Here is a 17965-nt window from a genome sequence, read left to right on the forward strand (position 1 = left end):
GGGGGTGTGGGGGGGCGTGCGGGGGGGGGCTTGCGGGGGGGGGTTTGGGGGGGGCTTGCGGGGGGGCTTGCGGGAGGGGCCTGCGGGGGGGGGTGTGGGGGGGCGTGCGGGGGGGGGCTTGCGGGGGGGGTTTGGGGGGGGCTTGCGGGGGGGCTTGCGGGAGGGGCGTGCGGGGTGGGAGGGGCGTGCGGAGTGGTGGGAGGGGCGTGCGGAGTGGTGGGGGGGGGGGGCTTGCGGGGGGGGTTTTCGTCGACGACGGATCCGGTTCCGCAATCAAAATGGCGAAGCGCGGGAAGACGTCGACGGCGGCGGCGGCGGCGAAGTTGACGGGGGTCGAGGCGGTGCGGACACAGCCCGAGGAGGACAAGAAGGAGAAGCAGGAGGAGGCGATGTTAGAGGAGGGGCACGAGGAGCGGCAGGAGAAGAGGGAGGAGAAGGGGGGTGAGGAGGAGGAGAAGGGGGGTGAGGCGGTGAACGTGGAGGAGGATGATAAGAAGAAGCAAAACAACAACGAGGCGGAGATGCAGGAGGCGCTGGAGAAGATCGTCAACAGCTGGATCCTGGACTACGTGTTCTACGTTGGCAAGCGGCTCTTCGACGAGGAGAACTACTTGGAGTTCGGCGAGATGAGGGACATTATGCAGAGTACGTGTCTCCCCCCTCCCTCCCTCCCTCCATCCATCCTCGCCTCTATCACAGCAGCTGCGACTCGTGCGTGTAACCCCGTGCCCACAACAATAACAACAACAACGGTGTTGTTATTGTTGTTTATAAATCACCAACCTCGCCGCATTTCCGATGAGCACGGTCGGCGACGTACGGTGCGAAAGAAGTTCGACACAGTACGGGCGACCCTCACTGCAGCGTGACTGACGCTGCTGCAGCTGTTGTTGATTTGTTTGCAATCGCACGTGTCGATATCGATTTAGCGTGTCGATATCGATTTAGCGTGTACAGCCGTGCTGTGTTCTCAAAGAGAGTTTCGTGGGATTATACCAAATGTGGACCTCCACGTGGGATTCTAGATTTGAAGCTTTCGTGACTGCAAGGATTCATACTCTTATGTTTTTTCGGTAAAGTCACGTAGGTAAAAAAAATAATAAAATAATAGAAATAATAATAGAAATTAAATTATAGAAATAAAATTATTCTATTATTATTTCAATGTTTTTTAAAGTCACGTAGGTAAAAAATAAATAATACATTTTTTTGAAATAATAGAATAATTGTATTTATATTATTGTTTCTATAATAATAATTGTATTTCTATTATTATTTCTATTATTTTTATTATTTATTTTTTACCTCCACGTGGGAGTCAAAGACTGGAATCGTAGAGGAAGGAAGAACGAGTCCAAGATAATTCTAGATTTGAAGATTTCGTGACTGCAAGGATTCATACTCTTGGTTTTTTTTCGGTAAAGTCACGTAGGTAACAGTTCACCAACTCTGAGGCAAAGCAATTGAATGGCCAAATCACTTGGAACTGAATATTTACTTGTTGCTTTTCATTGGTCATGCAAAATCATCAGTGGTGGTTAGTATTGTGCAAGATTGAGGGCTCCTCATTCAGATTGTGACCGCTGTTGTAATTAATAACTCCCATGTAATTGTGTTTAAAGTACTTTTGCTGTGTTTAAACGGTAAAGGAGTTTGTGGAATGCGCACCCTGTTATCATATTGAATAATACCGTGTTTTAATAATAATACCGTTAGTTTTAATTCCCGTTGCTATTTTCAAAGTGGGCAATATTGTTGTGGTCGAAACAGAAGAAGAGTCATTGCGTGCTCAGGTGCATTGGGCACATTGCCTCACCCCTCATTATTTTCAGTAGTAACATGCGGCATTTTCATTATAATGTTTCAACAGCTACAATGGGCAGTACTGTGTTAGGGAGTGCTGAGCAGTCTGGGATCTGTTGTAAATGTGTCATTTGTAATTAATTGCAATTACTAGTCGGGTACTCTGTGAGAGTGGTGAGAGAAGATGTGGTCTATTGCAGTGTTGATCCGTTTTACTTTCTTTTTACTCATATTATTGACACAGCCTGAGATCGGTTTAGTGTTCACGCGTGTATGTATGGGTGTGCGCGCGTACACGTGAGCATGGTGTTTATGTATCCGCGTGCAGTGGTGATCCAGCGTCCTTTCAAGCAGACCCTGGAGGCGATGATGAAGCTGCGAGTTTTGCAGCTGATGTCACGCCTTGCCGAGGCTCAGAATCTCGGTGAGTCGGACCTAACCAAGAATTAGATTAACACGTAGGCTTTCGGGACCAATATTATCCACAGAGGTTTTTTGGGTTGCATCGCGTAAATATTAATGGGTTGTGGCAAATGCTATGTTTGTCAGACAGGACGAATGATCAGCATGAAACTAAAAGAACACCAAAGGAATATTAAATACTTCCAAATACAACTGTGTTGGCATTGGCAGAACAACCGTGCCAACAAGGACACTCAATTGATTTTTATATAGTTGAAGTTCTGTGCAAAACTAGTTACTAACTGGCCAAGACTAATTCGAGAATCTATCGACATTGAGAGAAATTTAAATAATTTTAACCGTTTGGATAGCTACAGGCTTAGTGCTGCTTGGAAGCGAATCCTCAAGTAATACACTATTTAATTGCATGCCTGTACAGGTCACTAAACGTCTGTGGGGATTAACTGTGAGCAGACAACAGGTACTGAGATTTTCGTCCACACAAATAACGGCAGGATGTACAAGCACAATGTGCATGCATAATGTACATGCATAATGTACATACATAATGTATGTTAATAACCCTATGGATAACACAAACGGTAATGTATATCCATTGTGATTTATTGTACACATTAACACCCCACCCTGGCCTTCGCATTTGACTGGCTCACAAGTGACGACATCGCATTTATCCCTCTAAGAACAAAACGGGAGGATTTATCTAAAAATCTGCCTTTTGCCTGATGATGCTAGTCGTAATTACTGGCGAAATGTTGTACTCGAATTGTAAATGTGGGTTTACTCTCCAACACACCGGTGTGTTGTACTAGTAGATAACATTTAGATTGTGTTTATTAAACACGTACAATCGTGTGCTGTCTGCTGTTCTCTGTGCACAGAAGCGCAGTTTGAAGATGACAGCCTCACTCCAATGGAATCAGCTTTGCAAGTGCTGACCATCATGGAGGACGAACTAAAGATCTCACAGCCTCTGACCAAGCTCAAGGAGAAATTCAAGATACAGGTAACGATGGTAGTGTCTTCGTAACAGGTGCTTGCCAATCTGCTGCTGGATGAACGCCTGTCGTTAATGGGGATTGATTCACAAATACTTTACATTGGTTAGTGCTGGTTGTTAATGATTGAAAGCTCAGAACCGATTCAGATATCACTCGCCACTGATTTTAATCGTGGCCTGGAATCAAATGAATGTTTCTGGGTTTGTAGAATACTCAGTCAACCACCGTGCAGCCATTCCCTCCACAACAGCTAATCCATGATAAATGCATGACATTTTGCGTATATCAACACTGGCATGATTTTTCCCCAGTTATATTGTTGACGTTGAATTTTTGTGTTTTTTTAATTCTGTTTCTTTTTAGGCGGTCATTCTTTGCTTTATTCAAAACGACTATGTCAAGGCTGCGGAGGTGTTCAAGAGGCAGTTTGGCAACAGCAAGACTAACAAGGTATGATGACAAAAACCTTCTTATATGTACAGTAAATGTTAGGCTTGTGTTTCCGATATTCAGAATTTCAGATGAATCTATTCATCAAATGTCAGACGATATGAATTTTTTTTATTTTAGATTGATCCAAAAACATGAAGTCATGTCATGAATATGATGTAAAAGTTGTTACGTGGCATTGGGTGACAATTGTCATATAAACGATCTGCAAATCTGAAAATTATCAGAAATTGTCCAATAAAATCCACATTTTTTAATCTGAAACGCATCCTTGGAAATTTGTTGTGTGCAGCCTGTGCTATATTGAATGTGAGCTTTATTGAATAATTCTAGACTTGAAGCTTTCGTGACTGCAAGGAATCATATTCTTAGGTGTTTTCGGTAAAGTCACGTAGGTAAAACATCAAAATTAATAAAAATAATAAAATAAAATAAAGATCACGACGTTTCGGAGGCAACACAAGTCTCCGTCATCAGGTGGGACAGTCACAGCCAGATTAGCTGCATCAAGTGAGGCAATGATTCAAGATGTAGTAATCCCTTAAAAGCGAGTTGAATAACTTTTATCGCCTTGAGATTTTTAACATTTTTTTATTTACCTAACTCGCACTATGATTTGGTACTTTAAAGTATACTATACTACGAGATGGTGAGACTGCTAAATAACAGATACATGTGAAAAGTTATTTATTGCCGATACTGTCCTCACCCAGCCCTTGAAGGATGAACTACAGGCCGCTTTGAAGAATCGCAGCGTCCCCGTGTCTTTGCTGACCACCTACCCACTCAGCCAAATCTTCGAGTGCGTGAACAACTTGATAGAGCCCCTGCTGAGTCTGCAGTCACTACCCTTCCTACTCAACGTAAGGAATGATGAGAGAGCGCATGGGCGGTTGGGTGGAAAGCCCTTCCACAAATAAGGCGATGACTGTCGTTGTTGAATTTCGATTTAAAGCTTTCGTGACTGCAGGGATTCATCTTCTTGGTTCTTTCGGTAAAGTCACGTAGAAGGGAAGTAATAAAATAATAAAAATAAAACATAATAATAATTATTTTATTATGTTTTATTTTATTATTTTATTACTTCCCTTCTACGTGACTTTACCGAAAGAACCAAGAAGATGTCGTTGTTGAGTTGGACAACTCTGTGGCCAAAGTAGAATGACTTGTGATATCGTAGCTTGCAATGTCGCAAGTTCCGTTTTAAATGAGATTTGGTGTAACTCAGGAGTGTGTATGATAGTTTCGACATTGGGCGTCTTAAAGTTAAGATACTTCGTACATGAATAATGTAGCTATCTTTTGCCACAGACCGAGTACGTCATTGGTGCTTGCTTGTCGGCCTGGCAGGTGATTGGCTGGAGTAGTGAAAGTGTAATCTCTCGCAACAGCTCTGACTAATGTGAAAGTTACACTTTTACGACAACATTCGTGTTTACTTTGACGTCCAAAGCCTACATGAGAGCTCTGCGATATGAAAATATTTCAAGGTGTGCAGTGTGTAACTGTTGTGTTCTGTCGGCAGGCATCAAAAAAAGTCCTACAAGCCAGGAAAGAAGCCAATAAAGGGTAAAACACCCCTTTATTAACCCTTCCCCTCTGCAACCTTAACTGTTGTATATTTCCATTTACCTATATAGGTCAAACATAACCACACTTCTCGTTGTTGGGCGGCGTGTGTATTTTCAAGCACGTTAGTAGCCGTAAGTCTTTTTGTAAAACAAAACAAGTGGAATATGAGTTTTCAGACTTTAGATTATATAAGTTACTCGCAGGAACTACCCGGTTTTGCCCAGGGGAAAAATATATTTCAAATCTTATCTTGTCTTAAAAACATAACATATACATACACAAATACTGCGCCCCCCCCCCCTCCAAAATTATTTTTAACACCCCCCCCGCTCTCCCAGTCAATTTGTATTTTGTCGGCGTACGTACCTACACACCCTACATACAATAGTCAGTAGTATCTACTGACTCTATAGTAGTTCCTACTGACTCTTAAAGTAGCATCTAGTGATTATATAGTAGTATCTACTGACTGCAGTAGTATCTACTGACTGTGCAGTAGTATCTAGCTCTACAGTAGTATCTACTGACTCTATAGTAGTATCTACCGACTCTACAGTAGTATCTACTGACTGTACAGTAGTATCTACTGACTCTACAGTAGTATCTACTGACTCTACAGTAGTATCTACTGACTCTAGCAGTAGTATCTACTGACTCTATAGTAGTATCTACTGACTCTACAGTAGTATCTATTTACTATAGAAGTATCTACTGCATCTACAGTAGTATCTACGGACTGGAGTAGTATCTACCGACTACAGTAGTATCTACCAACTCTACAGTAGTACTGGTAGGAACCTCCTGGTTACACCAGCCCACAGGGGATTATTGTGTCCGTCCGTCATGCAGGGAGGGGCTGGGTGGGGTAGGTGGGGAGGGGCTGGGTGGGGAGGGGCAGGGTGGGGAGGGGCTGGGTGGGGAGGGTGGAGAGGGGCTCGGTGGGCAGGGTGGGAGGGGTGGGGTTTGGTGTTGAGGGGCTGGTCACCCCGTGGTGCCCTTATAAAACTCAACGTTTAACCTACTCACGCCGGCTTGTGCCCCCCCTCACAGTCGGCCATATTTGCGGAATACACCACGCCGTTGACCTTGGCCATTGACCGAGCAACCCAACTTTCCTACCAGCTCCCTTCGCAGGAATGTGTTAAATACCGACTCTGTAGTAGTAATTTCTGACTCTACAGTAGTCTATTGACTCTCTCGTAGTATCTGCTGAGTACAGTAGTATCTATTTAATCTATAGTAGTATCTCCCAACTCTACAGTAGTATCTACCGATTACAGTAGTATCTACCGATTACAGTAGTATCTACCGACTCTACAGTAGTATCTACTAACTATAGTAGTATCTACTGACCCTACAATCGCATCTACTGACTCTACAATCGTATTTACTGACTCTATAGTAGTATCTACTGACTGTAGTAGTATCTACTGACCCTACAGTAGCATCTACCGACTCTACAATCGTATTTACTGACTCTATAGTAGTATCTACTGACTGTAGTAGTATATACTGACCCTACAGTAGCATCTACCGACTCTACAATCGTATTTACTGACTCTATAGTAGTATCTACTGACTGTAGTAGTATCTACTGACCCTACAGTAGCATCTACCGACTCTACAGTAGTATTTAATGACTCTATAGTAGTATCTACTGACTGTAGTAGTATCTACTGACCCTACAGTAGCATCTACCGACTCTACAGTCGTATTTACTGACTCGACTTATTCCAAAGCGGTCGTATACCGAGGTTCCACTGTACCTGACTTTACCGAAAGAACCATGAATATGAATCCCTGCAGTTACGAAAGCTTTAAATCGAAAAGTAAACCCAACAGTTTGTCAGTTAAAAGTGTTGCAAGGCATGCGCAGGCAGACAAAGAAACAGACAAAAAATTAATTTTATAGTTAAGAAAGCATGAATAAGCCTTGTGGGTGTAATAACTTGCACACCCACCCATCCCATGATTTAAGATAATTGTGATTGTCACACATCGATTTAACATTGACCTTTTTTATATTGTGCTGATTGTAGAAGCTGCTGGTGGTTTTAGGGGTTATATGGACCCATTATGTGTAGTGGGCTCAACTGAGTCGCAGACATACTTCTTAGAGGCAACACATTTATACCAACACGTTAACACAAAGGGGTAACTGCTCCTTTACTAGATAACAGCCTATGGTGGTGGTCCACCAGCTAAACTACGCTAATCACACTTGGGAGTTAGCTGCAATGGACCGGACCCCGGCTTGGGTCCAGGTCCACGTATTGGTGACTCTTCTCGGATTTAGAACATAGATCTTCAAATGACGGTAGCAACGCTGAATCCTGGTCCCTGTGGGGACCCGGTTTATATACTTGGCCACGACCACCTTCGAGAAACCTCCTGTCGTTTCTCGACCCGTCCCGTAGCATCTTTCCTCCGACATGTGACCATCCCCTCGCCCCCACCTGGGGGCAACATGTTGACTTTACTGGTCACGTATCCTTCGAGATCAACCAGAATGCCATGGCCCACAGTAACCTCGTTCCTGTGGCCTGCACTCTCACACCCTACCCTGTAGGGGTCAGCACTACACGCAGAGTGTGGTGCCACTCAGCGCTCACCTAGCCCCCTCTAGGGCTGGTACAGTAGAACCTCTGGTCACGACCATAATTCGTTTATTAACTTTGGTCGCAACCCGATTTGGTCGTGACTCGAACCTAATTTCCCCATTGGATTATATGTAAATACGATTAATCCGTTCCAGACTCCTATGAACTATATATAAATATTGTTTTTTTAGAGAATTTTAAGCACAAAAATAGTTAATTATGCCATAGAATTCACAGTGTAATAGTAAACTAAATGTAAAAACCTTGAACAACAGAAAACTAACATTGCCGCGTCAAGGTTTAGAATCGTTCAACAAGATGATTGTTTCGTCTGCTACATCAGTCGGTCGATTCTGAGAGAGAGAGAGAATATTCGCACGAGCAATTCATGTTTCTATTGAACTTGCTAGAGCCGGCATTACCCAGTGACATCCACGATGTCGCTACATACGTGATGTCCGCGATGTGAGTACATCCGCTCGCCAGGCCTCTTTACGGCCGGCACCACAGTGACATCCGCGATGTCACTACATATGCAACATGTACAAATTGAAGTATTGATTCGTTACACGTGATTTAATGTATGCACCGTGAGGCTAAAAAAATATATAATAATCGATAACCTCTATGCTTTGGTTAGCTGTCTAAGATGTCTCCCTATATATCTTTAAGTTAATTAAAATAGCTGTGAATATCCAAGCCTTTTAGTAAATTAAGTTACAATGAAGGTAATTCATAATCTACATCTTGTTTCTCGCAGCTCTGTAACGCATTCACCTTCAGTCACCCGGGTATTGGATAATTTATTTTGTTGGTTGTCTGTATTTAGATGCGTGTATCTTACTTAATTTTGAGCTTTCGTGACTGCAGGAATGCGTGTATCTTGATTTATGGCAATGGCGAAGACCAATGGCACGAGTACTATCTGAACTTGTCCTGGGGTCTGTCCTAGACTCGGCTTTAAATTAGTACGTCATGCAGTGTGTAAACATGCAGTGTAAACATTACTGCATATGGTTCTGGCCACACCAGGTGCTTGCTAACAGCATTTACCCCAACGGTCTCGATGTAAGCTACAGGATGGATCTTTGTGTGTGTGTCTAGACCGGCAGCTGATCGCCCTGGTACCAGCAGCGGAACAGGCAGCAGTGGCAAGGTTTTTGTTTCGTGCTTCGAGGTGCGTGATTCCTTTGTGGCGCTGAATGCATTGGGGGGCGGTGGTGATGAGCGGGTCTCCCTCAAGCTCTTCCAGGTAGCCCTTGTGTCCTCTCCATAAAATATGGTTTCACGTTAAAGTGTTGATCGTCTAAATTTCGATTTAAAGCTTTCGTGACTGCAGGGATTCATCTTCTTGGTTCTTTCGGTAAAGTCACGTAGAAGGGAAATAATAAAATAATACAAATAAAACATAATAAAATAATTCTCACGACGTTTCGGTCACAACGCAAGCAGCCGTCCTCAGGTGAAGAACAGGTCTGTCGGGAAGACAGCGTCTGAATGAAACACCCCAGGCTTGGAGCGTATATTTAAGCTGGGTTGGAGGGGGAAGAGCGCCTTGACAAAAGAATTTGCATATCAAGGGGAATTTAGAATATTTATGCTAAATTCCCCGTGATATGCAAATTATTTGTCAAGGCGCTCCAACCCAGCTTAAATATACGCTCCAAGCCTGGGGTGTTTCATTCAGACGCTGTCTTCCCGACAGACCTGTTCTTCACCTGAGGATGGCTGCTTGCGTTGTGGCCGAAACGTCGTGAGAATTATTTTATTATGTTTTATTTTATTATTTCCCTTCTACGTGACTTTACCGAAAGAACCAAGAAGATGTTGATCGTCTGTTTAGCGAGTCCAGACTTTTGAGACCTTTTTCCTTTGCCAAAGGCTGATGGGCCTATCTCTTTTGCATAAACATTCTCACGGTTTTATGTCCAGCATTTTGTAATTCAGTCACATTTAGACACTGTATCCAAATTGTAACGTATGTTTCTAGATTTGAAGCTTTCGTGACTGCAAGGATTCATGCTTGTAGGTTTTTTCGGTAAATTCACGTAGGTAAAAATAAAAATAATAATAAATGAAAATAAATCAATTAAATCACGACGTTTCAGGGGCAACACAAGCTTCCTTCATCAGGTGTGAAAAGGCACAGCAAAATAACTGTAAAAAAAAACCTAAGAGTATGTAACATATGTTTTTATGGTCAGCCTGCAGACTCTTGTAATTGGGGTTATTTTCACCTCAACCCTAATTTCTAAATACAAAACACCCAAAATATTACGTTAAGTACTTATATAAATGTTGTTAAACCCATGTGAGCAATACAGCTGCAATCTGTTAAGATTAACAAATGCGCAACTTGCAGGAGATGGAGGGTACAGATTTCTTGCCGGAGAATGCCGCCCCCTCAATCGCGAAGCCTGTGACAAAGACGAAGAAGCCACAGCCTACCCCACTGGTGGCGATGGCACCACCGGCTGCACCACCGGCTGCACCGTCAAACCCAGCGTGTCCGGACACCTTGCTTGGAAACCACCCCCAGGACATAACTACCACCACTCCTCACAAAGGAGGTGGGGAGAAGTGCAAACGTGGCGATCATTCCAGCAGCAGCAGCACGGATGACTCCATCTCTTTGATGTCTCTGCACAAGCGCATCCTCAGGAGAAAGCATAATGCCTTGGACAGCGGGGTGAGTGAATTCTGATCACATACATTAGCTGTGCACTGAATAATCAGTTTTATCAAATTCAACCAGAGGTCTGTCATTTGAGGTCCGGTTCACTCCCTGGGACCATGACTACACGATCATTGTTTGGATCTGGAATTTAAGTTTTGTCATGCTTTCCTCTGACTTTAATGGGCTTGTCTTGGTTTGTCGGTAAAGGTACAGCCATTTTTTGTCAATCCGGTGCTGGATGAGGCCCCCTCCCCATACAGTGTGTGTCAGAGGGGTTGCTTCACCACACCGGTCAAGATGGGAATCGTAGATAGAATGACTTGAAGTTGTGGGGATAATTGGGCAATAATACCCATAAAGGATATTAATGGGACACCGATACATAACTCAACTGCTCTTCCATCCAAAACCTGATGACCCCTGTTTCCAAACCCCTTTATTCACCCCCTGATCTAAATTTGATCTGTATTGACTGAGTCTTAATTGGCGCTCGCTGATGGGGCTTTCGGTGAAGGTCCGAACAATAAATGGGATCCATTGCTTGTTTTTCCTGCAGTCGGAACACTCGGACCAACATAGCCCACAAATCGTGAAGAAGTTAAAGTTGCACAACCCCTTTCAAGTCAACGGCAAAAACACAACGGCGAATGCACCCCATCGTTCCAAGCAGCAGAAGTTGGCGACAAACAAGAGGTGTGGCTCGTGCAGATTTCTACATTCATCTTTGCCACCAAAACCAGCAGCTATATGACCATCGCTTCCGTCGGCAGCAGCATCATCATCATTGTCCATAGTAGAGGTTTTTTTGGGTTAGGTCGCGTAAATATGTAAATGTGTTGTTAAAACCCGCCACCACCCGACACAGCCAATACCCAACACGGCCATCGTCACCATTTATGGTAACCATAGCATCAGCAGTAGCATCGTCGCCACAAACACCAACTTCAGCAGTAACATAATAATCACTCGCATTAGCAGCTGCATCATCACCACTACGGACAGCACAGTAGCTCCATAACCAACAACAACAACCGCCATTCGCCACTAAGTGGTGGTGACGTCACAACGGCGCTTGTGCCAGGCTATGTGCATGTTGAGGCCACGTGAAGTGTTGAACGCCCGCTGGCAGGTCACGGGGCAGACCCAGGCGCCATTGGTCGACTGACTGAGATGATTGGCCGATTTACCACCTGTGCCAACTTGCTGTGTTTTAGCCGCCCAGCGCTCCGCTCGTTGTTGTGAGCGTCGCTCTTCTGCCCTCCGTTTTTGTTGGAGGGCGATTGGCTCCAACTGCCCAGTATCATCTTTTATGAGCCTCCTCCACAGAGGCCGATCTTGATACCGCTGGTACCAGTCATCTGCAAGTCCACTCAGCTCTACATACTCCTGTACCACATTACTTCATCTCTTCTCTAGCCCGTGCCGTGCCCGTTTAGCCCCCTCTATCTGGCCGAACAAAAGCTGTTTAGGCATGCGTTGGCTGGGAATGCAGGCTACATGACCCAGCCAACGCAGCCTTGCCTGCCAGAGGATCTCACCGATGGGATTTGTCCAGATCTTTCAAGGATTTGTGAGCTCACAATCTAGCCTGGTTAAACCCAGGATGGATTGTAGGCAGGCCAGCCTAAATGTTTCTAACCGGCGAAGATGTTCCATTAGGGGGGTCCACGTTTCGCAAGCGTAGAGAAGGGAGGGCATGACTGGCCGAGAAGACCTGAAGCAGTGTAGCATGACAGACCTGTTAGCTTCCACACAGCATTACGCTGCTCAACTGATTCTGAGTGAGACCTCTGCTGTCAAACCGGAGTCAGTCATGAGCACACTGCCCAGGTATAGGAAACTCTCTACTCTCTCCACAACAGCAGCAGCATAAATTACTCTCTACCATCAGCATCACCAACAGCAGAAGCAGTACCAAGTACAGACAGCAGCACCGTGGACATCAAGACTATTCGTATCCACAGCATCCACATCGCCAAGAGCAGCAGAACGAACACCAGCAATGACAAGCAGCAGCATGACCATCATCACCAGCATTAGTTTCACAATACATAGCAGCAGCAGCAACATCACAACCATCGCTCACACTACAACCACCATCAGCAACAGCAGCATTATTACCACCAACCGAGGCAGCATTGTCACCACCACCACCACTACCTTCAACTTCTGCATCACCATGCTCATTACTGTGGTATTGGTGTTATATTGTATGTCTGTTGATCATCTTTTTCACCATACGTAACCAAACGTTAAAAATGGACAGCAGTGAGTGCAGTGGCTAGTGCACTGCTACTAACCCTGCGATCTAAGATTGAAGCCTATTCACGACCAATAACTGCGGCCGGGATTGGTGTTGTCACCCCACCCCCTTGTGGGCCGTGCCGGCCTTCATAGATGCTTGTTAATAGCACTTTCACCAACAGTCTGTTAAAGGCTATATGGGGAACTTCGTGCTTGTATAATGTTTATAAACAATATTGTTTATGGTATTGGTGTTTTTCCTACTCTTATATATTTGTATTTTTTATAGTTTGCAGTCCCTTAGCAGATCCGAGGGGTGGCTTGATTGTACTTCTGATGCTTCACAAAATGCGTCATTGGGTGAGTACATGGAGATTCTGTGCTCAAGTGTTTTTATCGGTACTGATATTGCTGTTGGGACACTGCACAGACAAATAATATTGACAGCAGTGCATTGGGTTTGTGCAATATACCTAAAAAATATTTTTAAAAAATAATCCCAATTAAAAATGATCCTTGTATACTTTGATTCTGACAACAACAAAAATTCAAGTAACTGTTACTTTGAAAGCTGAACATTTGCTTTTATAATTTGTACAGGAACGTCAGTGATTTCAGCCGACTCCTCCATCGCTGGACGCAAAAAGAGGGTGAGTTGTAATACCTGTTCCATCGCCTTCTCAATTATACTTGTTGTCCACAACATAACTTGGGCCATGCCCATCAAGTGATGGCTCAGGCTCCAGGTTGGTTATCCACTGCAAAATCTGAGTCGTGCTGTTGACGTTATAGGCAGTGAATAGTTATATTCGACAAATGGTTACCCCATCCCTGGCCTTGATTGGCTCCGCGGAAAATTTCAGAGGCTTTTTTGAGGCCAGAGTTATCCTGCATCAACTCTGACAAATCGCCAGCAGAAAATCATCCATACTCTCGGCACTGTGCTGGCATCACTCGAATGTGTCTGAAAAAGCTTATAGACACAGATTTACAGCTCTATTTTGATGGGAAATTTCTCCCCTAGGGCAGTAAAAAATTACATTGTCCAGTCTAGTAATTTATGAGACAGCCAGAAAAGCATATTGAGATGAAATAATGTTTCAAACATTTTATGAGAATAGGATGTGATTTGTATTTTAAACGTAAAGGTTCAACCCTGCAAACACTTGCTCATGCCAACTCTGACGGAAGGGCCTCCACTAGAGATAGTTTTAGGGCACTGCCCGGAGCGGGCCCACTCTTCCACACTTGCCACACCTTGGGAGAGGTGGGATTACCCACACTTCACCCCACCACATGGAGACTTTTTGATCAGCTAACTGTGTTTATATCCACTTGTCCTTCTGGGTGGACAGAGGCAGTTCTATTTCATAAACGTGATACATTTTTCAACTACATACATGGGGAGGTTGAATTATAGATCCAGTCCGCCACAGAGACGATCTGACTGAAGAAAGGCGAAAAGAAAGTTGAGTGTGCTAACCATGACACAATAGCAGTATCTCACAAAATGTTATTGTTTTTATCGCTATACATAAAGAACATGTTTTAGTTACCATCCCTTCTTCCCCAACTTGCCCTCTTCCCAGCAGCACTGGTCTGTTTCCGAGACGATCTGGCTGAAGAAAGGCGTGAAGAAGTACGGCACCGGCAACTGGGCCAAGATCCTGGAGTCGTACAATTTTGTCGGCCGCTCTAACGTGATGCTGAAAGATCGCTGGCGCACGCTCGTCAAGCTGGGAGAGGACAAGCTGGATGTCTAGCGGCCAAAGATAAATTCTCTGCTCGTCGCAAATTAAACACCTGCACACCCACAGTCCTGGTAGTGTTGCCAAGTGCAAAAGTGGTGGTTGGTCTTTTCTCGTACATCTTGTTACCGCTCTGCAACTGTGCTGAGTCAGTCCGGCATGGCTCTGTAAGTGCCAGTTGGTTTTTCCACTGCAGAAGCCATGTCGCATCGCTGATGTCACACGCAGTGAATGAATTGAGACGCACGAAGATGACGCAGTGACTGTCCTCGCCGTGTACTGACTTCACGTCGTACGCGATGAACGCGTCCTTAGCCGAGGCCTGCTTTTGAGGCCAGCTTAAGTGTGGAGCATAACCAATGGAAAACCACCTGTGTACCGTGAGGGCCCCATACTGGCTCTGCCCAGATGTTCTAGTCGAAAAGGGGTATAGATCAGTTGTTTCAACATGGCCGGAAAATGTAAAACTAAAATTTACCACTGCCACGATGAAAGTCCGCATAAGAAAATTTACTACAGGACATATATAATGTGTCCTTCAAGAGAAGCACACATCTGATGAAGAGGCTAGAGTATTATGACATAAGTGACGAATTAAATCCAAACTGTCCATTCAGAATGTCTGAGGCCACAGTTTAAATTCTGTCTAGGTATAATTTATTAGTTGATGTTACGTTTGGACACCCTGTATATACATTTCAAGTTAATGCAAGGATAGTTGCAGTAAGTCCTCGTTTAATGCGGTCGATGCGTTGTGGAAAAGTGTCGCATTCAACGAAAAATTGTCCCCATAGTAATTTAACAATAAAGTGTGGAGAGATACAATGTACGCGCACAATAAAATTGTGGGATAATTGAGGGTACGCCACCGCATGACTATCTTTCCGCGAACTGTATCATACTGCTCGGCTGCGCAGCCCAAGAAAATTGTTCTTTATCGACCACTCAGAAACTGCGTTGTAACGAGGCGCATTCCGCGTTACGTGAAAAGTGTTCCCGAACGGAAGAACCGCGTTACAGTGAAAACACGTGTGAACACCTCGCGTTAAGCGAGGACCTGCCGTACATGAGCACACGTGCGCAGTTTCACATTCAGAATTTTGGAGTCTTGTACCTGATACTTTTTAATAAAAAAAAAGTAGCCAAGTTTATATTGTCCCATATAAAAAAGTAAATACTCTCTTACTATAGCATCACACGACTTCCACTGGTGAGTCCAATTCTTATTTTTTTTATATATATATATATGCCTTGTAGTTTATTTAGTTATTACTCATGGCAGGCTGCAAAGTTTAGTTTTGCGCTGTGTGGGAATGGTGTTTGTATAATACAACAACAAAGGACACCCTTCTGAGTGAATTTTTACTTTAATTCACAACGATGCAATTATAAAAAAATGTGCATGAACCAGAAATTATTTCGTAAAATGTAGTTGTCAAATCGGGTTTTAGAAACGATGCTGGTATAATTGTTCACACACTGGACTTGCAGTCAAGGTGTCACTGGTTCAATCTCCTGGCATTGAAACTGACAGTGCTGAGATGTTAACTACCTCTCCTGGTATACAGGATGTCGTGGGTTCCAAACGGACCCTGACACCTGTGTGTTTGGAGTTTGCATGGTCTCCTTTGAGTCATGGATTTCTTTCCCGATATTGCCTTCCACATTTTAGAAACATGCGTTTAAAGTATTTGGCTGCGATAAAGTCCCACGTGAAAAGCAATTTTGTCGAGCTATCATTTGTGGCCAGAGCGCTTTTGAAAAATAGCTATTTAGCTCCGTGGACCTTACCTGGTCAAATAAAAGGCTTCTTACGTTGGTGCAAGTTTAGTAAATTCCCCCTACCCCTCCAGCCAGCAGTATAAATGGGTTCAGTCGATCGGCAGGTCGAGTGTGGTGAGAGTAGAGCTCCCTCTCGTGGACACCTTTCTGCCAGCACTGATCAAGAAGTCATTAGCTGCACGTTTACCTGATGGACACAACTTGATTCGATGGCGAAAATGGCGAGTTGAGACATTGCTCCGGAGTTGCAGGTTCCTCGATAGTAAACTTTATTGTAATTTTTGCTTTATTGAAAAGCGTAATTGTGCGTGTACATAGGACGTAAGCGAGATGGCTTACACAACATCTAGAATCTCTTCCCACTGTCCCGCGGTGCTCATCCTTTTGGATGCGTTCCCTCCTTTTGACTTTCGTCTGTCGACCACAAGCCCTCTTAGTGATGTATGTTGCCTAACTGCCTGATAATAAATATGTATAATTTTTGTTTGTTCCCTAATCCACGGGTTTTTTTTTTGGTCGAGACCTCTTTCAATGCTTTTTTTGAGTGCATCTCTGCACTTTTCAGATATTTTTCCTCCTTTTTTAAGTAAATGTTACTGGTCCATGTGCAATAGTAACTAATATGCACTGCAATCGTGTTTTTGTTTTAGACACATTTGTATTTTACCTTGTTATCAGTTTGTTTTCCAAAAAAATAACCACAAATTTTCATTCAATTAACTGCAATGCGGCCAAGGAACAGATTCGTGGGCACGTGTGTATCTTTACAACTTTTTGTATTGCAGTCACATTTGTATTTTCTACCATTAGTCCGCGCATACTTGTTATAAATGTACAGTTGAATGTCCAAAATATTTCCGTAACATAAATGAAACTTGCGTGGAAAAGGTTACAAATGAAATACAGTTGAGGTACCGTTGGTTCCATGGCAAGCGCCTAAGCCTCACTTGTTCTCGTCAATGTGTTCATCCCATCAATTCTCATCTCTGCTCTTTGTTAGTCTCGCAATTACATGTATTTTCAATGTTATGATCAACGTAGGAAAGTAGATTTACCGTACTTCTCACCTTCAACCCGCACAGCGTGGGGAAACCCTCATCCAGCAGTGGCTTTACAGCTGTGACGCAACGTGTACATGATCAACACCACCCACAATTTCAAATTCCTGTTTTTTTTTTTACACAAACTATCGGTCCAACGGCTTTCCTTCTGGGAGTTGCATCATTTCAGCAGCATTAAGTACCTGTTCTTGACAAGCAAAACTCCGGAGCGATTTCGACGTTAAGTGTCTCAGCAGCAAAATCCAGGCTTGAATCAGTGCTGGTGAACTGTCATATGTTACAGGCAAGGGCTTTACCTGTTAGATTTGGGGTCTTAGTTGGACCCAAAATTAAATAATACAAACTCTTAGGTTTTTTCGGTAAAGTCACGTAGGTAAAAAAATATTAAAATAAAATGAAAGGAACTACATTTTCATTTTTTATTTTATTACTATTTTTTTTACCAACGTGACTTTACCGAAAAAACCTAAGAGTATGAATCCTTGCAGTCACGAAAGCTTCAAATCTAGAATTAAATAAGACAAAGCATACCAATAATGTGCATGCTTGTTGAATGTAGGTCACGAATGACAAAATAACTCAACACGTTCTTCAATGACACACT

The 17965-nt window shown here is 43.6% G+C and overlaps 1 protein-coding gene across 1 annotated transcript; it reads left to right on the forward strand.

Annotated features, from left to right (window-relative positions):
* The first annotated feature begins 278 nt into the window (after positions 1-278).
* Positions 279-17606, forward strand: LOC133340726 (telomeric repeat-binding factor 1-like). Its single transcript, XM_061549116.1, has 12 exons — positions 279-645; positions 2132-2227; positions 3108-3232; positions 3591-3677; positions 4391-4540; positions 5203-5246; positions 8954-9101; positions 10212-10538; positions 11083-11219; positions 13060-13130; positions 13371-13420; positions 14360-17606. The coding sequence occupies exons 1-12, from the start codon at positions 279-281 to the stop codon at positions 14531-14533; spliced, it is 1776 nt and encodes a 591-aa protein (XP_061405100.1). The 3' UTR covers positions 14534-17606.
* Positions 17607-17965: the final 359 nt, after the last annotated feature.

The sequence above is a fragment of the Lethenteron reissneri genome, chromosome 10 (genome assembly GCF_015708825.2).
Source record: "Lethenteron reissneri isolate LAM-NWPU_2019-01 chromosome 10, ASM1570882v1, whole genome shotgun sequence".
Classification (NCBI taxonomy): domain Eukaryota; kingdom Metazoa; phylum Chordata; class Hyperoartia; order Petromyzontiformes; family Petromyzontidae; genus Lethenteron; species Lethenteron reissneri.

Excerpts from the sequence above, each read along its gene's own strand:
- LOC133340726 (XM_061549116.1), top strand. The coding sequence starts at position 279 with ATGGCGAAGCGCGGGAAGACGTCGACGGCGGCGGCGGCGGCGAAGTTG. Across the intron at positions 646-2,131 it reads GATGAGGGACATTATGCAGA|TGGTGATCCAGCGTCCTTTC; the intron begins GTACGTGTCTCC and ends ATCCGCGTGCAG. Across the intron at positions 3,678-4,390 it reads GCAACAGCAAGACTAACAAG|CCCTTGAAGGATGAACTACA; the intron begins GTATGATGACAA and ends GTCCTCACCCAG.